Source organism: Dendropsophus ebraccatus, chromosome 1, assembly GCF_027789765.1.
Source record: "Dendropsophus ebraccatus isolate aDenEbr1 chromosome 1, aDenEbr1.pat, whole genome shotgun sequence".
NCBI classification, from domain to species: domain Eukaryota; kingdom Metazoa; phylum Chordata; class Amphibia; order Anura; family Hylidae; genus Dendropsophus; species Dendropsophus ebraccatus.
In genome coordinates this window covers 4,781,841-4,809,721 of record NC_091454.1, presented here as the reverse complement: position 1 = coordinate 4,809,721, position 27,881 = coordinate 4,781,841, and the positions used below count along the sequence as shown (strand labels likewise).

At 46.5% G+C, this 27,881-nt stretch overlaps 1 protein-coding gene across 2 annotated transcripts; it reads right to left on the bottom strand.

Moving 5' to 3' along the window:
- Positions 1–518: 518 nt before the first annotated feature.
- LOC138787060 (zinc finger CCCH-type antiviral protein 1-like) lies at positions 519–27,430 on the bottom strand. 2 transcript variants are annotated; one of them, XM_069964187.1, is made up of 15 exons: positions 27,164–27,260; positions 15,167–15,591; positions 12,706–12,841; positions 10,952–11,330; positions 10,337–10,672; positions 9,702–10,262; positions 8,901–8,963; positions 8,692–8,818; positions 8,366–8,528; positions 8,054–8,174; positions 7,769–7,865; positions 5,740–5,860; positions 3,387–3,517; positions 2,994–3,145; positions 519–2,012 (listed from the first exon to the last, which is right to left on the bottom strand). In XM_069964187.1, exons 2-15 carry the CDS (start codon positions 15,448–15,450, stop codon positions 1,726–1,728), a joined length of 2,958 nt encoding a protein of 985 aa, XP_069820288.1. In that variant the 5' UTR covers positions 15,451–15,591; positions 27,164–27,260; the 3' UTR covers positions 519–1,725. The 2 variants fall into 2 exon arrangements, 1 of the variants encoding a protein (XP_069820288.1); XR_011362291.1 differs by lacking the exon at positions 519–2,012 and having other exon boundaries at positions 3,056–3,145; positions 3,387–3,513; positions 27,164–27,430.
- Between the last annotated feature and the right edge of the window lie 451 nt (positions 27,431–27,881).

Below are 27,881 nucleotides of genomic sequence, written 5' to 3'. Positions count from 1 at the left end.
ATATATATATATATATAGTATATGTACTGGTTTGCTATGTGATCTCTTCAGATTTCTCGTCCTAGATGCTGACACACCTTCACTGACTTCTTCCTGTTGTGTTGCTATTGCTGAGTCTTTGCCTTTTGTAGTTTGTCCCTCCTGTCTCCCTGTACCCCTGCTGTGATGATGTAACAGGCTCCTCCCCTCTTCTTCCTTCCAGCAGCCATTTTCTCTACCCTTTATGTACTTCCAGGGATCCTGGTAAAACCATCAGCTTTTCATCACAGTTTTGAGTGAATTTACAAGATTTCAGCCCAGAATGATCCGCTGCGTCTTCCTGGATGTCTGTGTGGATGACGCTGGCTGACACATATACCGTGGTGTGGTATTGTCTCCTGCTCCTCACATCTACAGTCTGGGTATAGAGTTTGAATAGGATTTGTATTCTAATGTATCCCTGATGCTGTCGATGTCCCGCTGGGGTGGAGGAGATTTTGTGTCATTGTCTAATGCTGAAATGAGAAATCACAAATGTATAAGAGGGAAAATTCCAGGTTTATTCCCATGTAATAATCATCATATAATCACACATCCTTATTAGTGTCTCAGTGATGTCATAGAGGGGCGGGGCTGTGACTACCTCTCAGACGTGCTTGGGTATAGGGTGTAACACCAGTTAATAGCGATGATTTATCGGGAGTGGAGTTTCCCTTTAAATCTGTTTCTACATTGAAGAATAGTCGTGCTCGGCCATAAACACGTCAGCGTTACACTATGATAGTAAGTAAGGGTAGGGCTGTATCCTCAGACTGGCTGATACCAGCTGAGGTCATCTCCTAAAGTGACCCAGTATTTATGGAGAATCCCTCGAAAAATGTTAACCTTTCAGAAGTTACGTATTCAAGTAGAATTGTAGATTACTCAAACAAATTCTGATTCTTTCATTATAATATATTATATAGAAGTTTTTCGCCAGTGATCATGATCCACAGAGGATCAGGAGGGCGATAAATACGCAAGACGGACCGGAGTCCAGATATACGAGAGCAGGACGGGATATCGTCCAGAAAACCTTCCAACCAGCGGAGGTGCCAGTGCCGTGCAGTGTTACCATGGGCTCCCTATGCTGTGCAGTGTTACCAGGGGCTCCCGGCGCCGTGCAGTGTTACCAGGGGCTCCCGGCGCCGTGCAGTGTAACCGGGGAGCTCTCAATACCACTGGCCCTAAAGCTTCAGGGGCCCGCAGGCACAGGTTTACCGGCATTAGATCCCAACAAATCAAATGATGTCACCACGCCTGCATGATGACCTCACTAATCCTCGCCTAGGGGCTCAGGGGCCCATCAGGCTTCTCTAGGGTGCACCCCCAGATTAAAGTAAATTAAATTGGGGTGCATCCCCATAAACATCGATTTTAGTTAAGAGTAAAGGACGAATTGATATCCCTACTATACACCTTCATCTCAGTGGATGAATGTAATATTCTGTGTCACATCCAGAGCTGCATTCACCATTCTGCCATCACTACAGCTCTCTGCTGCCCCCTAGTGATGCATTTTGAGAGATGTAATGTTTCCAAAAAAACTCTACATCTCCTTGGATACAGCGCACCAAGGACAGCGGCCCTCTGATTGGTCAGACAATGTGTCACACCTTCATAATCATCATTTCAGGTGTGGAAACTATCAGATTGTTCTAATCTTTGTTGCACCGGATCAGGTTTCAAGAGACATCTCGGGTTCGATCAGCAGATAACGCAGGATTTCTTCTGTTCTTCGTATTCCAGGAGATACTCGGGGTAAATCTGATGCTTCTCAAACACCACAAAGATGGACGGGTTCATCATGGCGTCCACACAAGAGTCATAGTACCGCGTGCTGCTGCCGGGTCTTAGCGGCGGGCGCTTTGTTTGGGGATTACCAATCGTGTATTCTCCCACCAAAACACAAGCTACGAACATGGACCGTGTCCCGCCAGATGTCGGTGTGGAGTAGTTGTGGGAGTAGGAGGCGTCTCGGGCAAAGTAACTTCCTATGGAGAGAATGTTAAAAGGTTAATGAAGTCAGATATTATAGTGGCACCCAAAGCTGTCAGAGTCACAGATTGCAACATTGTTACTGATTTCAAAGTTTGAAGCAAAGTTGGGGTTGGTCTGAACCGAACCTTAAACGAACTGCACTAAAAGAGAATGTAAATATACACAAAAGAAACTGGCGGGAGAGAAAGCAAGTGGGATACATGTATTGAAAGCAATAAATGTCAGTGGATTTACTGTGGTGGAAAAACAACCTCTCACCCCTCCTGTGTGCTATGACATTCCTTCATTTTTGTTATTACCAGTGTAGTACTATGATCCCCTCCTATTCAGGCTGCTGCCATGCGCAGTCCTTGCCCAGTTGGTACCCTATTGTCCTGTCACTGCTTTCAATATGTGTATGTCAACTGCTTTCTCCCCCGCCAGCTTCTTTTGTGTATATTTACCTATGACAGCATGTTTTCGTTCCAATGTTGCTGTTTTTAGTTTTCAACAGCAACATTGGAACGTGCTGTAATAAGTACATATACACAGAAGGAGCTGGTGGAGGGGAAAGCTCTTGGCATATGGGGTAATGCACCAGCGGGAAACACCGGGGACCTGTAGTAGGACACAGGGGGAGCGCGGACAGGTAAGCATAGCTTCTTTTTTGTTTTTATATGTATTAAATTGTGCAGCTGCCATATTTACAAACCCCTTACAAACTTACTGTATTGTAACATACAAGTGCGGCCGCCATCTCTACGAACTTGTTATGAACTTTTCAGAAAGTTTGGTTTGTTACCGAACCAAATTTTTTTTCAAAGTTCGTAATGAATATCGGTTTGTGAACTTCGGTTTGCTCATCTCTAGTCTCCTGTATTGATACATGTTAAGGGGACAAAGGCGACATCTGATTGGCCACAAGGGTCAAGGTCACTAGGGTTCATGGGAAACAGCCCTCCAATCAGAGATTCTCTGTACATGTCACTTCCTACCTTGTCCATACACAATGCCATTGCTTCCACAGAGGCGCCAGTCAAAGTTCTGGTTGCAGATGGCGTTGATGTGTGATATGTCTGTGCCATGAAACAGACGCATTTCTTTCACATCTCGTCCCTGATTTACTTTTGTCATCTGCTCTTTTTGCCTAAAAAGCAAGAAATTTTATTACAAAACTGAAACTTTGCTCATACTGGAGGGCAGTGGGGTCATCACGGTGGCCCAGTGTCTCCTCACTATGGGTGGGGGTCTCTAAAGAGAGAGGATGATAAAGGGAACGGCCACCGGGCCACCATAGGCTGGGGAATTATGCTGCAGGGCCACCTCTCCTTATCTATACCTATACACAGGGTATATACTATACCCTACACGCCTGAGGGATGACTTACCATTGGAACACCTGCCACAGAGACGGGTTCTGGAGACGCCACAGTTTCTTCACCACCTGCCCGCTCACCGTCTTGGTGAAGCTGTTGACAATTTCTGAGAACTCGCTGGATGTCTCGGGGACAGGAACTTTCTTTGTTGGAGAAGAAGAGAAGTTATCACCTCCTGTCAGGGGCATAGCTAGGCCCCATAGCAAAAAATTTAAGGGGCCCCCCTCCCCTATGCATAACACAAAGCACTGCATATATATATATATATATATATATATATAATATATATATACAGTGTGTGCTCTGTGATGTTCCTGGCTGCAGCTACAAGAGTGACTGGCAGAGCAGAGAGAGCCAATGGCTGCTTGCTATGACAGTCCACTGTTTTTACCTGTAAGGGACCATTAGGAGCTCTTATGGTTAAATACATAGATGCAGGAGCAGTCTACATTCTGCTTAACCCCTTATGTACTGCAGTGTGTAAGTAACCCAAAGTTCAGAAGACAAAGAGATATTTGCTTTACTGCTGGTGCACTGATAACCCCTGACCTCTGCATGGAGCTCTGCACATTTTTTTCCTACTTTGCAGCTGGAGAACAGAGGTTATCAGAGCAGTGAAGCAGAGATCTGTCTTCAGCTTGTTAACCCTGCATGTGTGTGGTGAGCCCCCGGATGATGATGATGATGTAGTGGTGGGACGGCTGGTCACTTGCTAGGTGGAAGTGTGACACCACTTTGTGCGATGGATGGCCGAGATACAGCCGGACCCTGTAGTGTTGTCACGTGACGCCAGTGCCTGGTGGGCACGCCTGCTTTTTTAGTGTAAGGCCGGTTGTACCCTTCTCCCCTGTGGTCAGTGTCCTGTCGGGTTGTTGCCTGGTCCCTTGGGATAGTATAGTCACAGGTGGCCAGAGTGGTGTAGTAACCCTCCCGAATCGTGGTAGGACCTGCCACCCACAGAAAGGGGACATGTCCCAAGGTTACGGTATAAGTGCTGTGCAGGTGGTGGTGAATAATCACAGACTCTGTAATATCGGTGACTTGCTTTACTCTTTGTAAATGTGCAGCAGGTGATACAACGAATCTTCAGGTACACGTAATACAGTTCCAATAAATACACGAACATAGAACCACCAGATCTGTGGGATAAGTGCTGAGTAGGATGTAGTAGAGTTGATAAGGTTGCACTGAGGTAGTAGAGAGGAGGGTGCTGTGAGAGTCTCAACCCAATTAGTAATGTGCTCTGCCGGGAGGTTGGAGTGTAGAGAAGAATACTTGTAGAATGAGGAGAAGAAGAAGAAACAACCTGTTCCTGCATTTTGACCTTGTCTATAGTCTTCACACCACCTTCAGCCCATTAGCTTCGGCTGAACCGTACTGATGGGTGACACAGGCCCCAGACCCTGTTACCTGGGATGAGCGGAATGGTTAGAGTTGCTAAGTACACCCGCGCTGCAAGATGGAGTTCATAGACTTTACTTAACTTTGCTCCTCCCGAATCAGTTCCTAGCTCTTTGGCTTTTCTACGGAGACTGTCCTGCACTGTACTGACTGGGTTGAGGTTATCTGTAGGCTAGTCCTCTCCTGAAGGGCTTAGCAGCGCATCACACAGCGTGTGTGGTGCCTCTAGAAAAAAGTTAGTAAGGAGGCTCTGCTCTGCGTCCTACCCATGCGGGATACTGACTAGTAACTCACTTGTGACTTGGAGGCTCCTCCCCTTCCTGTCCAGCGTGTGTGTGTGTTGTGGTTAGGTGGAAAGAGTGCAATAGGAAAACAGAACAGAAAAGAGAAAATAGGTCAGAAGAAAGGAGAAATCCCACTGGACAACAGAATCTGGTGCATAGACAAACAGTAACCCTTTAGTATACTTCAGTGGTGCAGCTTCTAGACCAATGATGGCTAACCTTGACACTCCAACTGCAATTCCCATGATACCTGGGCTGCCAAAGCCATATCTTTGGTTGTTCAGGCATGATAGGAATTGTAGTTTTGCAACAACTGGAATGTCAAGGTTAGCCATCACCGTTCTAGACTTTAGTTAGACACTATAGCGACATCTAGTGGTCCTCTTTAGTAACACAACAGTTATAGTAACATCACAAATAAGTACAGACTTTCACGAGGGGTGTAAAGAATAGCAACACCCACAGTGGGACACCACACATGTAAGTAAACATTGGGTCACTTACACACTGCAGTACATAAGGGGTTAAGCAGAAGGACACACACTCTTACCTTTTGCCCCAGGCACCCCTCCTGCAAGGGCCCCATAGCAACTGCCTACACTGCCTCTATGGTAGCTATGCCACTGCCTCCTGCCATGTGTCATCCTGTAGTCACAGGTAACAGGAACTCAGTACATTACCTGACAACCTATATCCGGCAGAGCCGACCTGTCCCATGTCCTCGGATAGATGTCAGTCTTCAGAGGGGATGCGGTTGACTTCAGAGGGGATGTTGCTGACTTTGCTGCTGATGATTTTGTACTAAAAGAATAAAAAAGTTTGAGGATGAAAAGGTAACGACACCACCTGGTAGCAGATCCAGCAACTTTAAAGTGTCACTGTCGTGAAAAATGTTTTTGCAGAAATCAATAGTCCAGGCGATTTTAAGAAACTTTGTCATTGGGTTTATTAGCCGAAAAAGCAGTTTGAAACTCTCCCCCCGTCTTCATTGTTCTCCTATGGACAGAGCTAAATAAAAGACCAAAACAGGACAACAAAGAGTTAATCTACAAATACCTCTCCCGTTATCTCCTCTGACAGTCAGCACTGACCTCTCTGAGCTCTGATTACAGCTATCACCCAGCTCCGTGCCTGTAATCCTCTGTTATCTGCTTTCTGCTGCCGGCTAACTCCCTCCTTCCTCCTCTCCCTAGAACAGACTGACTCATGCAACAAGTCACAATTTCCTGATTTTTTTTTGCAGTGGATGGAAAGGAGGAGAGAGGGGGGACCTGGGAAAAGGCTTTTTACATGCAGATAATGGCATATTTGGCTAATAAACCCAATTACAAAGTTTCTTAAAATCGCTTGGGACTACTGATTTCTGCAAAAAAAAAAAAAAAATACGACAGTGACTCGTTAAGTAATCTAATATAGAAAACTGTGTCGTAGCCAGATTCCAGGTAAGCTTCTTGTAGCCAGATTCCAGGTAAGCTTCTTGTAGCCAGATTCCAGGTAAGCTATGAATGCTCAGGTCTGGATCATTTTGGTTGACGTTTAATTAATTTAGCCTTTAAAAGATCCAGAGAATTGCAATCTCTGTGGATTTTGTGTGATGTTTAACCCTGTCCAAGTGTTGGCTGTTTAGTTCCATGTCGCTCTCTCAGTTCCTGTCTGGTTTATCCTGATATTGGTACATGGAACTCCTAAGTCTTGTTTAGTGTGTTTCATCTGCTAATCTCAGAATTTTGTCTTAGTGGTTTCTTGTTGTTTGTTCTGACATAGTCATAAGGCTGGTGCAGGAATATTACAGGAGCAGTGAGGTTAGTTTAGGGAGAGATCTAGGATAAGATTAGGGAGAGTTAGGGTCCTATTCCACGGGCCGAGGAGGGCCCGATCAACGATGTAAACTAGCGGCGATCTGCTAGATCGCCGCTCGTTTACTGGGCCTATTCCACGGCCCGATGATCGTTGAGCGAGGGCTGCAAGGACATCGTTACTGATCTCCTTGCAGCCCCTGCAGCATCATACATTACCTGGCTGCAGGGCTTGTCCTCCGCTCAGTCTCCTCCCCTGGTCCCGCGCTCTATCTTCCGAATGGCCGGTCAGCTGAAAGGCCACACCTAGCCAATCACAGTCCGCGGCGGTCCCGGCCTGTGATTGGCTGAGCGCTCCGTCAGCTGACCGGCCATTCAGAAGATAGAGCGCGCGGGACTCGGGGATGAAGACAGCGCAGAGAAGAAGCCCTGCAGCCAGGTAATGTATGATGATGATGATGCTGCTGCTGTTTCTTCTCAAATCGTCGGTCGCCCGCCGCGCACCTCTATTCAACCGTAGCGATGCGCGGTGGGGGAACGATGATTTTAGGTCTGGCTGATCGTTCTCTCTATATCACCGAACGATAATCGGCCGAATCAGGCCAAATGGGGCCGATCCGGCCGATTATCGTTACTGTGGAATAGGGCCCTTAGTTCAGGTCTATTTGTGTGTTTTTCGCTCCTGGCCACAGTCATTATCATCCACTTGTATAATCATCTGTTCCATCATTACCATCTTGTTCTTGTTACCTTCTTATTTTGATATGTGCTTGTATGCTTTTCCTTACAACTGCTGGCTGGTCATTCTATTCTGCCCTACCATAAGTCCTGAGTGTATCTGAGTACTGGGGGCCATTGTTGGGACCCAGGAGAAGTTACTGCTAACATGGAGCTCTCCTGTCTATATCTTTACCTTCCCTTCAGTATTTTCACATCATCAAAGCTCAGATATTTTGGTCTTCTGCGCACGTTCTTCTCCGTTGTGTACAGAAGATTCCTCTGCTTCATTTCTGAAACAAGACAATTGTTCAGGAGAACCCAACATCTTAAAGAGCTATTTCAAAATTGCTCATTCGAGTTCATGTGAATACAGGACATTATTAGGTGTTCGGGCCATTGACAGAGAACTGTGGCCTCTCATGAACCGACCCCACGTGGGTAACAATGCAATTTATGGACACATTATAGATGTCCGTACCTTGGAAGTTGATCTCATAGCGTTGGTTGCCAGCAGTGAAAGGAATGACGGCGGTGCGATCGGAGAGATAGACGTTCTCCAGGTCTGAAGACAATATGGTGGAGCTTACTTTTTTTACATTCTACAAAGAGAGAAATTCATGAAAAATATTTTATTTAAAGGGCAGTTCTGATCTTTTTTATTCCACCCAACTGGAATGTATCAGACCCCCCAACTATATGGGTGAGACTTTATGGCTCCTGGGGGGGCAACAATCACGGCCACCCCATAACTGCACCCCTGAAGATGATTGGGTGCCCTGGGCCAACTTACATTATGGCCGTATTGTGTCCAGTTGCCATATTCATCCTTCCAGTACCACAGCCACTCAGTGGTCAGAACGTATTCAGATGGCTTCATGACAGATGAGACGGTGGAGAGGCGACGGATGCGATAAAAGCTAGACTTCATATTCAGAAAGTCAATTGATTGAACCCTTAGAATGACAAATGGGAGGAGTTATCTGGAAATACCCCACAAAAGTGACACCACACAACACCAGGGCTCCATCATTGGGCACAAAGTCTCATCATTCAGAGGGTGTCCCCTTTAAAGCCTGTTGTATAACAATCTGATGAATGGTCCTGGAAAGCTCGTACCTGTCAACCTTCGGGTCGCAGTAGCTCTTCTCAACCTCTTCCATATCGTCGGAAATATCTTCCCAGTTGGTTCCTCTGAAAATCTGCCAGCGGTATGGCAGGTAGTAATGCATGTCCGGGCAGCGTCCTGTGAATTAAAGAGAATTCTACATTGTTCATTGCTGTGCAAATCCAACCAGGGTCTCTATTACTCCAGGGGGGCTACTTACCTCCTAACTTGCAGTGTTTCCAAAGATTAGATAGACAGATCTCTGGGATTTTGTCAGACTCCGCTAAAAAAAAAAAGTAAAGAAAAAATACCCCAGTCACATCTAGAGTTAAACCACTTTGGGGAAGTATCTTGAGAGTTAACAGGAATGCAGCAGAATGGTCTATGAGTCTCCGCACACCTCTATGGTTCCCTCCCTGAGAAGAAGCATTACCCCATCAGGGCCACAACACAGGAATCCCTGCAGCCAGCCAGAACCCTTCTCTGTACTGACAAACCATGCCACAGCCGTGTACAGATGGGTCATATTTTGAGGATTTTTGTCTGTCACTGTTAATTTCAAGAAATTTTGTTTTAAATCCAATTTGGTCAAACTGGCAGAGTACAGAGGAGGGTACCGCCATGGGGTCCAATGTTGCTCCCCCATATACTAATGCATTCCTAATTGCAATTGAACTGGATTATATCTACAGCCATCTATTATTTTAAAAACATACTTAATTCTAGTTGTTTTACAGACAGTACAATGTGAATAATTTTGGGAGGCAATGAGGACTCCATCGTGGTGCTCCCCTCTTATATTAACTGTATATATATCTGGAATTGTGTGCATATATATGTTGAGATCTATGAGGCAGGATGCCTATTGTCTTAGATATATTTTGGTTGGGCCATGCATTAACTATTGAATTGTTTAGTGCTGTTTCCACATTTAGTTCGGGGGTCTCCTCACTGATAATTTTTAACCCACAAAAAGTGGGAACCAATCAAATAGCTCTACTCCTGGATTCCTGGTACTTACGTTTTTTTGGAGGCAGGTAGGTGGCTCCACTCACAGATGTTGTCTGTGGCTGATGACCTATACGTGAAGGATTAACAGTCGCAACATCCTGCACATCCTTATGCAAAAACAACGCATCATATACGTCTTTGAGGTCCGCCATTGATATTGGTTTTACGCTGGCTTGGGGCTTATCAGGCGTTGTTGATGGCGCACTCGAAGGACTTGCCAAGGAGGAGGATCCCAATTTGGTGACAACCTGTTGAGTGCTGTATGGGCTTCCAGTCGTGGGGGTCACTGGTTTATCATGAGGAACAGATGGATCTTTTGTAGGTGAGTCTACTAATCTGCTTGGTCTTGTAGGTAGTACTGGAGCAATGGATGGGTTCACCACTGTGGTGGACACCGGTTTAACCGAATCAACAACAGATGGGCCATTAGTAGGAAGACTGACCAGTTTGCTTGGTTCAGCAATGGATGTAGGTGGAGGATTGACTGGACCTACATTGGTCACTGGTGCAATGGACGCCTTTGGAGGGGTAGATGAAGTAGAAGATAACAGTGAATTCCCGACTGAAAGTCCTGTGGGTGAAATTATAGTTATTATGGGTCATAAGCACATCTCGATTATAAACATTAACTCCAGGGAGAAGTACCTGACTGAACGGAAGGCACATTAGGTGAAGTTGTTGGTAACATGGTCTGGACGTTGGCCTTAGATTTCCCCAAATAGGATGTGTATACAGATTGGGTTGGTTGGTACATTCCTGATGACGTAACAGGCTGTACAATGGAAGAACATTTTGCTGCCATCTTCAGCATTGAAGCTCCTCGGTCATTGGACTTGTTCGGCTCAAAATTAATCCAGTCGTTCATTATCCGAGTTTTCTGAGCTTCATCACTATCATCATCGTCGTCACCAGACCAACTAAGATGACTCTCCCCACTCTCTGACACTGGGCGGCTGGCCGATCTTCCATTGCGATGGAACCCTAAAGAAATACCACTATTAAACACATGAAATGGAGTCGACCATAATCAGGAGCCCAAATGAAGAAGGAGGTTCCTCCACTGCTGATCACCCCTGAGTGCCAAGGCGAAGGCAACTGATAGGATTGGATTGCTCTTATAGGGAAAAAGATTGATATCGAAGATGTCATACAGTGGGTGGGACTGTGACAAACTCTGACATGATATAGGGCTGTTGTCGACAGGAATGGACTCCTAACTCTATTATGGTATCTATGTACACCAGTATACTTATCCCTCACCTGTTCTTTCTTGTTGTCGTCCTCGACTCCTGCTCCGCGCCCCATCCTGAGCTGCCCCCATCCTTCTGTTAAAGGGTCTTCCTCCTCCTCTGCCCCTCTGTGCTCCAGGCTGCCTCCTATCCTGATCCTTCCTGCCCTCTTCCCTCAGTGTCTGGAGGTGTTCATTGTGTTTCACGGTACACAGCATCTGAAAGTTCTGAATAGACTCCTCAGGTATATGACGGCGAGTGAGTAACAGATCAGAACCGAACTCCAGGAGGTGGTGGGAGCGTTTACAAGTGCGACGATTACATTCTCCTCGTGTGAAGTAACCGCAAATGTGAAGCCGCGAGCAATCCTTACCCAGATCACACTTGTCATGTAGATACTTCACACACACCTGCGGGAGAGAATAAAAAGCTCTACTCATATACAGAATATATACAAGTATTATACAGCATCTGATGGACCTGTCTCCCCCTGCCCTGAGCTTATCTGCATGATGCCATCCCGAATAAAGTAACCTACTGCTTGAAGATTGGTGAGTGCCGCTGGTTATTATCTTTTACTGTCATACGTAAAGACTACACTCTGCAAACCATTCTCAGGACCACTGATAGTCGATAGTGCCGACATCTCTTCTTGCTTGTGATTTTACAGTAGTTATAGTCTTGTATATAGGGCGCAGTATTAGGCCACGTGCACACAATGTAAGCCATAGACCGGAAGAGGTGCAGCCCAGCGTGAAACATTTGTAGTCTACTTGTGAGGACGTGTTTGCTCCACACTCCTCACTCCCTGCATATATGAAGTAGCCTCGGAATAAACCATCCAGAAGAGGCATATCACCTTGGTAAAGCTGTTTCTCTCTAGTGTCACAGGAAAGGACAGGTGGCTGCTGTTCCTTACTCCAACCACTAGATGTCACTCTCACGCAGCTGCAGATAACACGTAGGTCTAGTTACACATACACACTTATTTTTCTCTAGTAACTAGAGAAAAGTTTCTGGCTACAGGCCAGGCAGGACGTCTTATCAGTTGTCCCTGACACTAGCTATACAACCACCATGGATTGCTAGAAAAGACTTCAAGGGACTCCGTAGTCAAGGGAGACCTTACCCTTGCCTACACCGAGGACAGACTAACTGAATAGGACAGTCAGCCGTCTTAAATAAGAGACGGAAAAGCTCAAGATCGATCCTACAGTAGAGCACAGTGCAAGTTCAGCTGCTCTCTACTGACAGACACTCAGCTTTGTAGGGAGGACCCTACAAGCCAGCTGCACCCAGAGCAGCGACCTGGGACTTGTACTACCCCAGAGGACGGGTCACCTGACACTGAGGGGCAGAAGACAGATAGGTAAGATAACTAGACTTAACGATGCATGAGTATGAGGAACACTTCTCAACAAGTACATTAGGCAAGGGCCCTCCTATCCGGTCCCTAACTCCTGTTATTTCTTTTATCAACTCACCTATCTACCTGTTGAAGCATTGTTATTGGACTATTTTTACCACTGAGCACTGTTTGCAACCTCTTTCAAGTAAAGTTTACAAGTTGCTTATAGTGGGTCTCTGTCGTCTCACCTGCATCTACACTCTGCACCTCACACCTGTCCTAACCAAGCTCTGGTTGCCGTGTGTCCGGGGTGGGTGTTACCATTCCTTGACACTGTGGCAAGTAGCCCCCAAAACACCAGAACCCACCAGCAGGCCCAACATCAGTACCAGCACCCGGGGCCACGGCATTTACTCGCACTGTTGTATTGTTCTCACCTCCGGTAGTAGTTGGTTGTCGTTCTGGAACAGGAGAACTTTTATCTCGTCCTCATTCAGTCCGTTGATCTCATTGGCCTTCAGCACCGTCCGGTTATGGTCTGATAAAATGTCATGGGAGAACGTACACTGTGCCCTGAAATTGCACAAACAGGTGAGACTGCTCTGTTTCGCTGTAAAAGTCTTATATGATCAAATATGTGGCCTGTTTTATGCCGGTTTTCTGGTTAATCGCTCATATTAATAAACATTGATTATGATCTTACAGTATTAATGTCTGTGAAGTGTTAGGTACACAATATGCTGACGCTTAGCGGCTATTCCGGGAGGATATTTACACCAGCCTGTGTGTTTACTTGTATATGACGGACAGAGACAGACGGAGCGGTACAGGGAGGACACTGAGACGTTTACAGAAAACACACGAGCCCGACTGATGCAACGACCATGTGTTTTCTTGAAACCATAAGAAGGGCCAGAAAAACAGTGACAAATCTCCATTATAATAAGAAATCCACTCAAAATATAAATTAAAAAACTATAACCAATATCTACTGTCCTGTACATTACTCCCCGGCCACCTCCTCCTCCTCCTCCTGTACATTACTCCCCGGTCACCTCCTCCTGTACATTACTCCCCGGTCACCTCCTCCTCCTCCTCCTCCTGTACATTACTCCCCGGCCACCTCCTCCTCCTCCTCCTGTACATTACTCCCCGGCCACCTCCTCCTCCTCCTCCTGTACATTACTCCCCGGTCACCTCCTCCTGTACATTACTCCCCGGTCACCTCCTCCTCCTCCTCCTCCTGTACATTACTCCCCGGCCACCTCCTCCTCCTCCTCCTGTACATTACTCCCCGGCCACCTCCTCCTCCTCCTCCTGTACATTACTCCCCGGCCACCTCCTCCTCCTCCTGTACATTACTCCCCGGTCACCTCCTCCTCCTCCTGTACATTACTCCCCGGCCACCTCCTCCTCCTCCTCCTGTACATTACTCCCCGGTCACCTCCTCCTCCTCCTGTACATTACTCCCCGGCCACCTCCTCCTCCTGTACATTACTCCCCGGTCACCTCCTCCTCCTGTACATTACTCCCCGGTCACCACCTCCTCCTGTCCTGTACATTACTCCCCGGCCACCTCCTCCTCCTGTCCTGTACATTACTCCCCGGTCACCTCCTCCTCCTCCTCCTGTCCTGTACATTACTCCCCGGTCACCTCCTCCTCCTCCTGTACATTACTCCCCGGTCACCTCCTCCTCCTCCTCCTCCTGTACATTACTCCCCGGTCACCTCCTCCTCCTGTCCTGTACATTACTCCCCGGTCACCTCCTCCTCCTGTCCTGTACATTACTCCCCGGTCACCTCCTCCTCCTCCTGTCCTGTACATTACTCCCCGGTCACCTCCTCCTCCTGTCCTGTACATTACTCCCCGGTCACCTCCTCCTCCTGTCCTGTACATTACTTCCCGGTCACCTCCTCCTCCTCTCCTGTACATTACTCCCCGGTCACCTCCTCCTCCTGTACATTACTCCCCGGTCACCACCTCCTCCTGTCCTGTACATTACTCCCCGGCCACCTCCTCCTCCTGTCCTGTACATTACTCCCCGGTCACCTCCTCCTCCTCCTGTACATTACTCCCCGGTCACCTCCTCCTCCTCCTCCTGTACATTACTCCCCAGTCACCTCCTCCTCCTGTCCTGTACATTACTCCCCGGTCACCTCCTCCTCCTCCTGTACATTACTCCCCGGTCACCTCCTCCTCCTCCTCCTGTCCTGTACATTACTCCCCGGTCACCTCCTCCTCCTCCTCCTGTACATTACTCCCCGGTCACCTCCTCCTCCTGTCCTGTACATTACTCCCCGGTCACCTCCTCCTCCTCCTCCTGTACATTACTCCCCGGTCACCTCCTCCTCCTCCTGTACATTACTCCCCGGTCACCTCCTCCTCCTGTACATTACTCCCCGGTCACCTCCTCCTCCTCCTGTACATTACTCCCCTCCTCCTCCTGTCCTGTACATTACTCCCCGGTCACCTCCTCCTCCTCCTCCTGTACATTACTCCCCGGTCACCTCCTCCTTCTGTCCTGTACATTACTCCCCGGTCACCTCCTCCTCCTCCTCCTGTACATTACTCCCCGGTCACCTCCTCCTCCTGTCCTGTACATTACTCCCCGGTCACCTCCTCCTCCTGTCCTGTACATTACTCCCCGGTCACCTCCTCCTCCTGTCCTGTACATTACTCCCCGGTCACCTCCTCCTCCTCCTGTCCTGTACATTACTCCCCGGTCTCCTCCTCCTCCTCCTGTACATTACTCCCCGGCCACCTCCTCCCGTCCTGTACATTACTCCCCGGCCACCTCCTCCTGTCCTGTACATTACTCCCCGGCCACCTCCTCCCGTCCTGTACATTACTGCCCGGCCACCTCCTCCCGTCCAGTACATTACTCCCCGGCCACCTACCTTTTGCCGGGCCAACACTTGCCCTGTAGATAGTATCGGCACAGGTGCAGTTTCTCGCACTCCTCTTCTGCTTCGTTCTTCAGATATTTGGCGCAGATCCTCACGGGGCTTCGGGCCAGGACCAGCTCCCCGATCACAGGGAACTTCTGGGGTTCATCCCGTAGGATTTGTTCTATTTGTTCGCTGGGAAGCTCCAGGAACCCGGCCAGCAGATCCCTGGGCAGCCTACCCCCATGGGAGCAGAGAACCTTGGTCAGGAAGGCGGTGACTGTGGGGTCCGACATGATCCTGGGGCCCCTGAAGCTTTTAGTGTAGGAGAAGCCTTGTGCTCAGCTGTGAGAGCCGGGAGACTGAGTCTGTGCTGGGAGATCTGTTACTCCTCCTGTGTGAGGCGGATCCCTCCTACTGGAGAGAAGAATCGAAACCTGGAAGAAAGCAGCCCGAAGGGACGTCACTGTATCTGCAGGTGTAATACTGACATAACAGAGCAAGAGGAGTGGTACTGTGCACCGTCCGTATATACAGGAGAAGTGGTACTGTGCACCGTCCGTATATACAGGAGAAGTGGTACTGTGCACCGTCCATATATACAGGAGAAGTGGTTCTGTGCACTGCCCTTATATACAGGAGAAGGGGTACTGTGCACCGTCCATATATACAGGAGAAGTGGTTCTGTGCACTGTCCATATATACAGGAGAAGTGGTACTGTGCACTGTCCATATATACAAGAGAAGTGGTACTGTGCACTGCCCTTATATACAGGAGAAGAGAAGTGGTACTGTGCACAGTCCATATATACAGGAGAGGTGGTACTGTGCACCGTCCATATATACAGGAGAAGTGGTACTGTGCACTGTCCATATATACAGGAGAAGTGGTACTGTGCACCGTCCATATATACAAGAGAAGTGGTACTGTGCACTGTCCATATATACAGGAGAAGAGAAGTGGTACTGTGCACCGTCCATATATACAGGAGAGGTGGTACTGTGCACCGTCCATATATACAGGAGAAGAGAAGTGGTACTGTGCACCGTCCATATATACAGGAGAAGTGGTACTGTGCACCGTCCATATATACAGGAGAAGTGGTACTGTGCACTGTCCATATATACAGGAGAGGTGGTACTGTGCACTGTCCATATATACAGGAGAAGTGGTACTGTGCACCGTCCATATATACAGGAGAAGTGGTACTGTGCACTGTCCATATATACAGGAGAAGGGGTACTGTGCACCGTCCATATATACAGGAGAAGTGGTACTGTGCACCGTCCATATATACAGGAGAAGTGGTTCTGTGCACTGTCCATATATACAGGAGAAGTGGTACTGTGCACTGTCCATATATACAAGAGAAGTGGTACTGTGCACTGCCCTTATATACAGGAGAAGAGAAGTGGTACTGTGCACCGTCCATACATACAGGAGAGGTGGTACTGTGCACCGTCCATATATACAGGAGAAGAGAAGTGGTACTGTGCACCGTCCATATATACAGGAGAAGAGAAGTGGTACTGTGCACTGTCCATATATACAGAAGTGGTACTGTGCACCGTCCATATATACAGGAGAAGTGGTACTGTGCACCGTCCATATATACAGGAGAAGTGGTACTGTGCACCGTCCATATATACAGGAGAAGAGAAGTGGTACTGTGCACCGTCCATATATACAGGAGAGGTGGTACTGTGCACCGTCCATATATACAGGAGAAGTGGTACTGTGCACTGTCCATATATACAAGAGAAGTGGTACTGTGCACTGTCCATATATACAGGACAGGAGAAGTGGTACTGTGCAGTGTCCATATATACAGGAGAAGTGGTACTGTGCACTGTCCATATATACAGGAGAAGTGGTACTGTGCACTGTCCATATATACAGGGGAAGTGGTACTGTGCAGTGTCCATATATACAGGAGAAGTGCTACTGTGCACTGTCCATATATACAGGAGAGGAGAAGTGGTACTGTGCAGTGTCCATATATACAGGAGAGGAGAAGTGGTACTGTGCAGTGTCCATATATACAGGAGAGGAGAAGTGGTACTGTGCAGTGTCCATATATACAGGAGAAGTGGTACTGTGCACTGTCCATATATACAGAAGTGGTACTGTGCACTGTCCATATATACAGGAGAAGTGGTACTGTGCACTGTCCATATATACAGGAGAAGTGGTACTGTGCACCGTCCATATATAGAGGAGAGGAGAAGTGGTACTGTGCACCGTCCATATATACAGGAGAAGTGGTACTGTGCAGTGTCCATATATACAGGAGAAGTGGTACTGTGCACTGTCCATATATACAGGAGAAGTGGTACTGTGCAGTGTCCATATATACAGGAGAAGTGGTACTGTGCACTGTCCATATATACAGGAGAAGTGGTACTGTGCACCGTCCATATATACTGGATAAGTGGTAGTGTGCACCGTCCATATATACAGGAGAAGTGGTACTGTGCACTGTCCATATATACAGGGCAGAAGTGGTACTGTGCACTGTCCATATATACAGGAGAAGTGGTACTGTGCACTGTCCATATATACAGGGCAGAAGTGGTACTGTGCACTGTCCATATATACAGGAGAAGTGGTACTGTGCACCATCCATATATACAGGAGAAGTGGTTCTGTGCACTGTCCATATATACAGGAGAAGTGGTACTGTGCAGTGTCCATATATACAAGAGAAGTGGTACTGTGCACTGCCCTTATATACAGGAGAAGAGAAGTGGTACTGTGCACCGTCCATATATACAGGAGAAGAGAAGTGGTACTGTGCACCGTCCATATATACAGGAGAAGAGAAGTGGTACTGTGCACCGTCCATATATACAGGAGAGGTGGTACTGTGCACCGTCCATATATACAGGAGAAGTGGTACTGTGCACTGTCCATATATACAAGAGAAGTGGTACTGTGCACTGTCCATATATACAGGACAGGAGAAGTGGTACTGTGCAGTGTCCATATATACAGGAGAAGTGGTACTGTGCACCGTCCATATATACAGGAGAAGTGGTACTGTGCACTGTCCATATATACAAGAGAAGTGGTACTGTGCACTGTCCATATATACAGGACAGGAGAAGTGGTACTGTGCACTGTCCATATATACAGGAGAAGTGGTACTGTGCACTGTCCATATATACAGGAGAAGTGCTACTGTGCACTGTCCATATATACAGGAGAAGTGCTACTGTGCACTGTCCATATATACAGGAGAAGTGCTACTGTGCACTGTGTATATATACAGGAGAAGTGTTACTGTGCACTGTCCATATATACAGGAGAAGTGTTACTGTGCACTGTCCATATATACAGGGCAGAAGTGGTACTGTGCACTGTCCATATATACAGGGCAGAAGTGGTACTGTGCACTGTCCATATATACAGGAGAAGTGGTACTGTGCACTGTCCATATATACAGGAGAAGTGGTACTGTGCACTGTCCATATATACAGGGCAGAAGTGGTACTGTGCACTGTCCATATATACAGGAGAAGTGGTACTGTGCACTGTCCATATATACAGGAGAAGTGGTACTGTGCAGTGTCCATATATACAGGAAAAGTGGTACTGTGCACTGTCCATATATACAGGGCAGAAGTGGTACTGTGCACTGTCCATATATACAGGGCAGAAGTGGTACTGTGCAGTGTCCATATATACAGGAGAAGTGGTACTGTACACCGTCCATATATACAGGAGAAGTGATACTGTGCACCGTCCATATATACAGGAGAAGTGGTACTGTGCACTGTCCATATATACAGGGCAGAAGTGGTACTGTGCACTGTCCATATATACAGGGCAGAAGTGGTACTGTGCACTGTCCATATATACAGAATAAGAGGAGATATTAAGAAGTAAAAGATACGTTTCCCTATAAAATAAATATGTTGTATATTTTCCAACAATTCCATGTATTATTTGGGCCCCTCCTGCTGTGTATTATGCAGATAGCCGGACGTACAATGTGACGCGGTGACCTCTGGAGCAGTTTGTTGTTGCTCCGTCTCCCTGCTGTTTCCATGGCCGGGGCAGTGCTGGCTCTGGCGCCCCCTTGGCTGGTGGTCCATGTTGTCTAACCAGTCCTGCACTCCGCCATTCCTCTCTCTCAGATCACTGGGGAGCATGGATGCCAGACATCTTCCCACAATGATATCCGATATAGAGGAATCCTTCCCAAATAACGCCCCGCCCTCCATAGAACGTCAGCCGGGCTGCACAGATTCCAATAAAGAGGATTTTATGGCCCCTAAGTAAAGTCCAAAGGTCTCTAATCTGTATTCACCAAAACAATGAGGAGTAAAGGGAGAAGAGAACATTCTCTGCGTCTCCTCAGCGTTTCCCCCACACGCCAAGCTTTCCTCCAGCCAAAAAGTCTGACTATGTCGGCCTCTCGTAAAAATAGTACAAGGGTCCTCACCTACAGCCTGGACAGGTGGGTTATCCAGTGGTCACCTAACATTTCACCCTCCTACCACTGTAAACCACCAGCAACATTAACCACTAAACAATTCTAGACCACCAGGGAGATATTACTCTAGAACACCAGGGACACTAACCACTACAACGCCCTAGACCACCAGGTATATTAGCCACTACACCATTGTAGATCACCATGTAAATTACCACTATAGACAACCAGAGAGATTAGCTACTACACCACTCTGGACCACCGGGAAACTAGCCACCACACCAGGGAAAATACCTAGACCAGAGTCATCCAACTAATTTGAGTAATCAGGCTGGTACACAGAAAGCCGCACCTACTTCTGTGTATACAGCTATATATAGCTCCTACCCATGACCTGCCGGGCACAGACACACAATTATCTAATAACCTTTATTACTATATATTAAACACAATGCAATAACAATGAATCACACAAATGGAACCCGGAGTTTCCAAGACCCGGACATATTTCAACATCGTCATACTGATCTGTAGCGCCATAACGTCTCGGGATTCCATACAATGTAACAACGAAACGAGGGAATTAAAAGATCAACAACAAGCGAAAACTGTGCCAACATAGGGCATGATCAAATCTGGCGTCCGGCCAACCTCGATGTGTGTTCGGTGATGCCCATGTTCAGGGTGGTGTCACCCCCACTGAGTCACGGCTTAATAATATACCACCGGCCATTATTGATGTGTAATAAATAACGCCTGTAATATTATCAGCTATGATTGTATGAGCTGGACTATGGCCTGGACGTTGTAATGCTATTGATCAGTAGGGAAACGTGAATATGTGTCCACCGCATTCCATATGATTCATAGTCAATGCATTGTGTGTAATGTAAAGTACTAAACGCTGACATTATCAGACCTTAGCCGACTAATGGACACCAGCCATTACCCGACTAATGGGCACTTTACTCGTTTGTCGGCTGATTCTGACATGCCAAAAAATCAACGGCTGTGGGTCATACTGCTCCCCATATAATGTGCAACTCATTGTTGTCCGCCAGAAAAAAAGCCAGAGGAGCCTCATTTCAGAGTCTCGAAACACAGGACTAGCCAGATATCCCTCCGGGAAGGACCCAGCCTCTTGTGGCTTTACTAGACATTGCTCCCACCCAGCCAGAATCCTGCTTCACACTGATGAAGGGCAAAACCTCGAAACAGCTGTATGTAAATGGTTACCTGGCCTTGGTTTTTCCCTGGTAATTGCATTGACTTATAGGGCCACTTCATATGGTGGTTTTGGTGGTTTCCCTACAGGAGCCACCCCTCGGCTGGGTCCTTCCCGGAGGGATATCTGGCTAGTCCTTTGTTTCGAGACTCGTAAATGAGGCTCCATGGGCTTTTTTTGCATATTCATGTTTCCCAGGGGGCAATGCACCTAGGATTTCACTGCATTGAGCGCTTTAACTAGCAGCTGGCAGTGTTATCTTTGGCTGGTCTCCTTGAGTTCAGTGATCTGTTTCTCTTATGGCTCCACTAGGCATTGCTCCCACCTAGCCAGAATCCTGTTCCGCACTGATGAGGAACAACACCTGAGATGTCTGTATGTGGATGGATACCTGGCCTTGGTTTTTCCCTTGTCATTACATTGACTTATAGGGCTATTTAATATGGTGGTTTTGGTGGTTTCCCTACAGGAGCTGCCCCTTGGCTGGGTCCTTCCCGGAGGGATATCTGGCTAGTCCTTTGTTTTGAGACTCTTAAATGAGGCTCCATGGGCTTTTTTTTGCATATTCATGTTTCCCAGGGGGCAATGCACCTAGGATTTTGCTGCAATGAGTGCTTTAACTAGCTGAGATCAGCAATCTGTTTCTCTTGTCTGCCAGAAAGGGACGGTGAACGTTCATGTGGCACGGACTCATGACTGACAAAGACTCTGTAAGTGAGTGCTGAATCATTTAATAGGGGTCTAAAAGTACCTCACAAAAAACCTGGGTGGGCAGAGTCATCTTAGACTTTTGGTTGTTTATGACCCACCCTAGAGTCTTCACTAGTAGACAGACATGACGTAGATGGTTGTCCAGAAGAGATGCTGAATCTCAGATGATTGTCTAGATATCTAGTCATGTTTATATTCTAAAGACTGAGGTTCCTGCCAGAACTTTCCAGTAGCGGAAGAAATCCCAAACATCAGAGCTGAGAACTGGAAATGGAAGTCTCAATCCAAATAGAGAGAAAACCTGGGACATGATAATGTGCATCCTCCATGATGTACACGGGAAGGCTGATAAGTCCTTGGCTTTTACTTCTAAAGATTGTGGTAGAACTCTGAATTTTCACAGGTGTTCCCTTTATCAATGCATTTCTGACTGCTGAGCTGCTACGTTTTTAACCCAATCAACTAGAATTCCTTTGGTTAGGTGGCACACCAGGCGTCTCTCGCTGTAGGTGCCTCAGAAATGGAGCCGAGTTTAGTTCCCTTGAGGTTTTTCTTCACAGTCCAAGGGCTTCAGATCAGGAAAACGAGAAGGATAATCCAGCATCTCGAAGATCAGGTTAGCCATTTTGTTCTGAGAGTGATGACTGCTGTAGAGCGATGAGTTGGGGAGAAGGGGCCTCCCAGCGGGGAGCCATAAGGGGTGTCTCTGTGACCACGACCAGGTGATTTTTAGGGGTTTACTACGGTAGGAATGGGTCTAGCATGGTGATATGAGTTACTGAACTATGGGTAAAATGGCCCTGGGAGGGTTGGAAATGGGTCCAGCAATGTGATATAGAGAGACACTGTCATATGTTTAAGATGGCTGCCAGAGGGCAGACGGGGAGAGAATGTAGCTGGGGGCTTTGTGTGGAAACAAAGTGATTAGCTATGCGGAGGGAATACCTGGGGGAGGTATAATGTGACCAGAGGGGGTGGGGCTTATAGGTATAAAAGGGGACAGGTAAGGCTGGTCAGACACAAAAGGTTTCCCGATATCACCCACCCACCCTGTGTTCGTAAAGTGGGTTTTTGTTGGTAATGTATGTATAATGTATATTCTGTTATGTAATGGGCTTTTTTTCGTGATGTATGTGTTATAATGTAAATGTTTAATAATACACATAATACACATTCAAAACAAGAGTCCGTGGAGCCTCGGTTGCGAGTCTCAAAACGCAGGATATCCAAATATCTCTAGCCTGTTGCCACGGGGTGCCTCCATGATGGGGAGAGCACCACAGCACCCTGAGAGATAGCCCCTTAAGTCCCACTCGGTTGCAAGTATTGGAACACGCATAGGGAAACAACAGGGTGGCCCCTTGTTGTCAATGTCTAACTCAAGGTGCGAGTATTGCGATCATGACAAGGGCTTACCAAGGCAGGCTTCCATCCACAGACAGCCGTTTCGGGGTATTTGCCCCTCTTCAGTGTGGAGCAGGATTCTGGCTAGTTGGGGCAATGATAAATCAACCAACAAAACACAGCAATCACTGAGCTCAAGGAGAACAGTGAAAAAATTCCAATGAAGTACTCAATCAAGAGTCTCCACTGATGTCTGTCTGGCTGTCTGTGGGTGGAAGCCTGCCTTGGCAAGCCCTTGTCATGATCGCAATACTCGCACCTTGAGTTAGACATTGACAACAAGGGGCCACCCTTATTTATGTTCCAATACTCGCAACCGAGTGGGACTTAAGGGGCTATCTTTCAGGGTGGTGTGGTGCTCTCCCCATCATGGAGGCACCCCGTGGCAACAGGCTAGAAATATCTGGCTATCCCGTGTTTTGAGACTCGCAACCAAGGCTCCACAGACTTTTGCTTTGCAAATTTAAATTTTTGAGGGTATTTATTGGAATTTTTTCACTGATCTCCTTGAGTTCAGTGATTTACTGTTTTGTTTGTGTAATACACAGCTGTAATAGATCCCTAGTAGAGAGATGCCATCCCTTTGTATAACACCTTCAGCACTCTGACCTTAGTAAGGGCCCTATTCCACGGGACGATTATCGTACGAAAAATTGTAAGATCGTTCGTAATCGCTTCAGCAGACAATGATAAAACAACCAATGAGAAATCGTTGGTCACTTGATAGAACTTGGACCTATTTTAATCGTTTGCACATCGTTCAGTGTAATAAGACGTCATTCGGTCGTTCACTGGTCGTTAGTTAAATGACAAAGGAGATTCATCAACTTCCTATTGGCTATTGGCAAATTCTATTGGCTATACACACCGAAAGGAAAAAGAGGCAGGACATTGACCGCAAAGACGTCTATGAATGCAATATATCAGCTATATAAATAGCCATTTTGAAACATGACATGACTAATCATCTTTGAATGTTTTTTTTAACAACATATAATTTTTGTTAAAATCTCGTTGCCTGCCTGCCGTAACGGTCGCAATTTCCGTTTTTCCCCAAAAATCAAAAGGAAACACACAATGCCGCATGCGGCGTTTATGTTTGTTTGAGTTATTTCGCCTGCAATATATCCATTTAAAGGAGAAGTCTGGTGAAAATGTTTATTAAAATATTGTATTGCCCCCCAAAAGTTATACAAATCACCAATATACACTTATTATGGGAAATGCACATAAAGTGCTTTTTTCCCTGCACTTACTACTGCATCAAGGCTTCACTTCCTGGATACCATGGTGATGTCACTTCCTGGATAACATGGTGATGTCACTTCATGGATAACATGGTGATGTCACTTCCTGGATAAAATGATGATGTCACGACCCGACTCCCAGAGCTGTGCGGGCTGTGGCTGCTGGAGAGGATGATGGCAGGGGGATGCTCATTGTCCCTCCAGTGCCCTGTGTCCCTCAATGTCCCCCTGCCATCATTCTCTCCAGCAGCCACAGCCCGCACAGCTCTGGGAGTTGGGTCGTGACATCACCATGTTATCCAGGAAGTGACATCACCATGTTGTCCAGGAAGTGAAGCCTTGATGCAGTAGTAAGTGCAGGGAAAAAAGCACTTTATAAACATTTCCCGTAATAAGTGTATATTGGTCATTTCTATAACTTTTCAGGGACAATACAATACTTTAATTAAAAATTTCTCCGGACTTCTCCTTTAATAATCACAATTTTCTAATTTAATACCTGCAAATGTGTAAATTTCAGGGGCCAATCTTTCGATACTGTCGAGTATATAATTTAATTAAAATTTTGCTGTTCCCTGGCGCGATGGCCGCCATTTTCAAAATCCATTCGCTTGTAAACATTTTTTTTTTTTCGAGTTTATTTGTATGCTATATATCCATTTTACTACCTGACGTATTTCTATTGCCAATCTTTATGTATATAAATTTCTATTACCAATCTTTCTGTGTATATAAATTCGTCCAAAATCTCGTTGTTGCCTTAAACAACGGTCGTGATTTCCGGTTAGCGGTGAGATTTTTTTTAAAATGTACACACGATTAAAAACATTCTTTTCTTCGTGTTTCTTTGTAGGCAATATATCCGATGGGCGAATATTGCCAATCTTTTTGTGCTGTGGCATGTAACAATTCATACAAAATCTCGCTGTTGTCTGGCGGAATTGCCGCCATTTTATGTGTTGGCGGCCAAAATTACAAAAAAAAACACTAGGCCAAAAGCGTGTGTCTGCATTGTTTTCACTTGCGCATAAAAGTCTCATTCATGGTCTTAAGTGGAGACTCTCATATCCACTCATACACTTTTGATCTGCTAACAGAGATCTTGGGGCCCCTTGGCAGACATGTTCCTCGTGTCCAGGTGAACTATATGGATCCAATTCTCTCTGGAAATGTTCAGAGCCTCGATTATCTTCCAGCATCATCTCATAGATCTGGAGGTCTCCTGAAATAGTCTTTATTGGTGTTTAATGGATAGTTTCAAATTTGGCAGCTCTGTTTTTTTATAATTGTGTTTTTATTTCAAATTTTTTCACAGTACAATAAAGAAAACCCCAACAGGTTTTAGATTACATTACGAGCTTTGTGCAAAGTGACGCCATAAACCGTGCTCAAGTGCAGCTGCCATAACATCCCCGCGAGCAGAATTGCCAACTAATTAGATTTTTCACCCATTTTTGGTCTAAGTTCTATTTATGAACCAGTATTCGATGGGCGAATATTTATTAGATACAACTTTTTTTTTTTTTTCCATCTGCCTTTGTTTTGAGTATTCACCAAAAAGTGAACATAATCCAGGATTAGCGCCCAATTTATCATTTGCAACTTTTTAAAAAGTCAGGTGCAGTCCGACGTCTGGTCAGTTCCAAGTGAATGTGCTTGTGAAATTTTTTTTTTTTTTTTTTTTGCGACTTTTTCTGCAACATTTTTGCTAAGACACATTGGAGATGTATACACCATGTATACACTAGTGCAGATGTATACACCATGAGTAGATTGTACACAGGGAAATCATCTCAGTGTAATAAGAAATACTCAACCAGAAATAAAAGAAAATGCAGCAGATATTAGTGGTGGGTTCTTTTATTAGAGCCCAGCATTAATAGAAGCTGCTGCAGAACATCTTTGGGAGCAAACCTGTCAATCACTTGAGACACAACTGACATACACAAACACACATATACTCCAGTGCTACAGACATTGCTGACATACACACACATATATAGCCACAGATACATACACATACTGACATATAAATATATACACAGATACATATATACACACACTGACATATACATATACCCACAGACACATATATACACTCACTGACATATACATATACCCACAGATACATATATACACACACTGACATACATATACCCACAGATACATATATACACACACTGACATATACATATACCCACAGATACATATATACACACACTGACATATACATATACCCACAGATACATATATACACACACTGACATATACATATACCCACAGATACATATATACACTCACTGACATATACATATACCCACAGATACATATATACACTCACTGACATATACATATACCCACAGATACATATATACACTCACTGACACACATACACAGCACTTACAGCTCCCAGGCTTCCCCCTCCTCCTCCTGTAGTCCGGGCTGATCTTCACATAGAAGTATTGAGGACCTTTGGGTCATGTGACCCAAAGGTCCTTCATCCCTCTCCTGTGCCGTCTGGCAGGTCCTGCTCCTCTGTTCAGCCCGCTCACCCGGCACTACAGTGAGGGGGCTGAACAGTGCAGTGGGGGTCCCTCTTCCTCTCTGGACCCCTGGGGGAGCGGGGTACCTACCATGAAGGCAGGGCAGGCTTCCTCGGGCCCCCTTCCTGCAGGGGCCCCATAGCAGTCGCCTTCCCTGCCTTCATAGTAGCTACGCCACTGGCGATGGCAGTGCTATAGTTTAATAAATCAATCACTAGATATCGGAACAAAATATCCACCCCCTAGGCCCCACCCCCTCTAGGTTGGCCCATTCCAATGGCCACCGAGGAGGCGGGGCCTGGATTACGATGACGTCATAGAGTGGCGGGGCCTACGGCGCCAATATGGGCACAAACCACCAAGGATAAAAAGCATTTTTCACTGGACCAAGCACCAAGAAATCTATATTAAAGTCTGAAAACTGCAGAATTCCGACTTACAGCTGTGTAGAGAGGTCTGAGGGGGACAAGGTCACTTTAAGCATAGCAGTCAGCTGCTCCATATTCCGCACGTCCAGTATGTGAGTAAAAAGGACGTTGGCAGCACCAGCACCGTTTCTTTTTACTGTGATGCATGAAGGGGACTTGTTGCCTAATGTTTTCACCAGTCACCGTAAATCTGCCACTAATGGTACAATGGGGCCCCACCCCACTGCCCTCGGGGGCCCCATTGAGGTCAGTGCTAGCTTTAAAATGTGTCTTTGTTCTTATGAGGGCCCTGTGTCTGTTATGGGGGCACCTGGGGCTGTTATTGAGGCAGCTATGGCTGTTTGGGGGGCACTGAGGTTGTTATGGGGGCACCTGGAGCTTATATACTGGAGCTGTAGTTGTTATGGGGGCACCTGGAGCTTATATACTGGAGCTGTAGTTGTTATGGGGGCACCTGGAGCTTATATACTAGAGCTGTAGTTGTTATGGGGGCCCTTAGAGCTTATATACTAGAGCTGTAGTTGTTATGGGGGCACCTGGAACTTAAATACTAGAGCTGAAGATGTTAAGGGGTTGTTATGGGGGCACCCGGGGCTGTGTGTGCTGCCTGTGGTCGTCATGGGGACACCTGGGGCTGTGTGTACTGCTGTGGTCGTCATGGGGACACCTGGGGCTGTGTATACTGCTGTGGTTGTCATGGGGACACCTGGGGCTGTGTGTACTGCTGTGG

Excerpts from the sequence above, each read along its gene's own strand:
- LOC138787060 (XM_069964187.1), bottom strand. The coding sequence starts at position 15,450 with ATGTCGGACCCCACAGTCACCGCCTTCCTGACCAAGGTTCTCTGCTCC. Across the intron at positions 11,331-12,705 it reads ACAACCAACTACTACCGGAG|GTGTGTGTGAAGTATCTACA; the intron begins GTGAGAACAATA and ends TCTCTCCCGCAG. Across the intron at positions 8,175-8,365 it reads GGACACAATACGGCCATAAT|AATGTAAAAAAAGTAAGCTC; the intron begins GTAAGTTGGCCC and ends CTCTCTTTGTAG.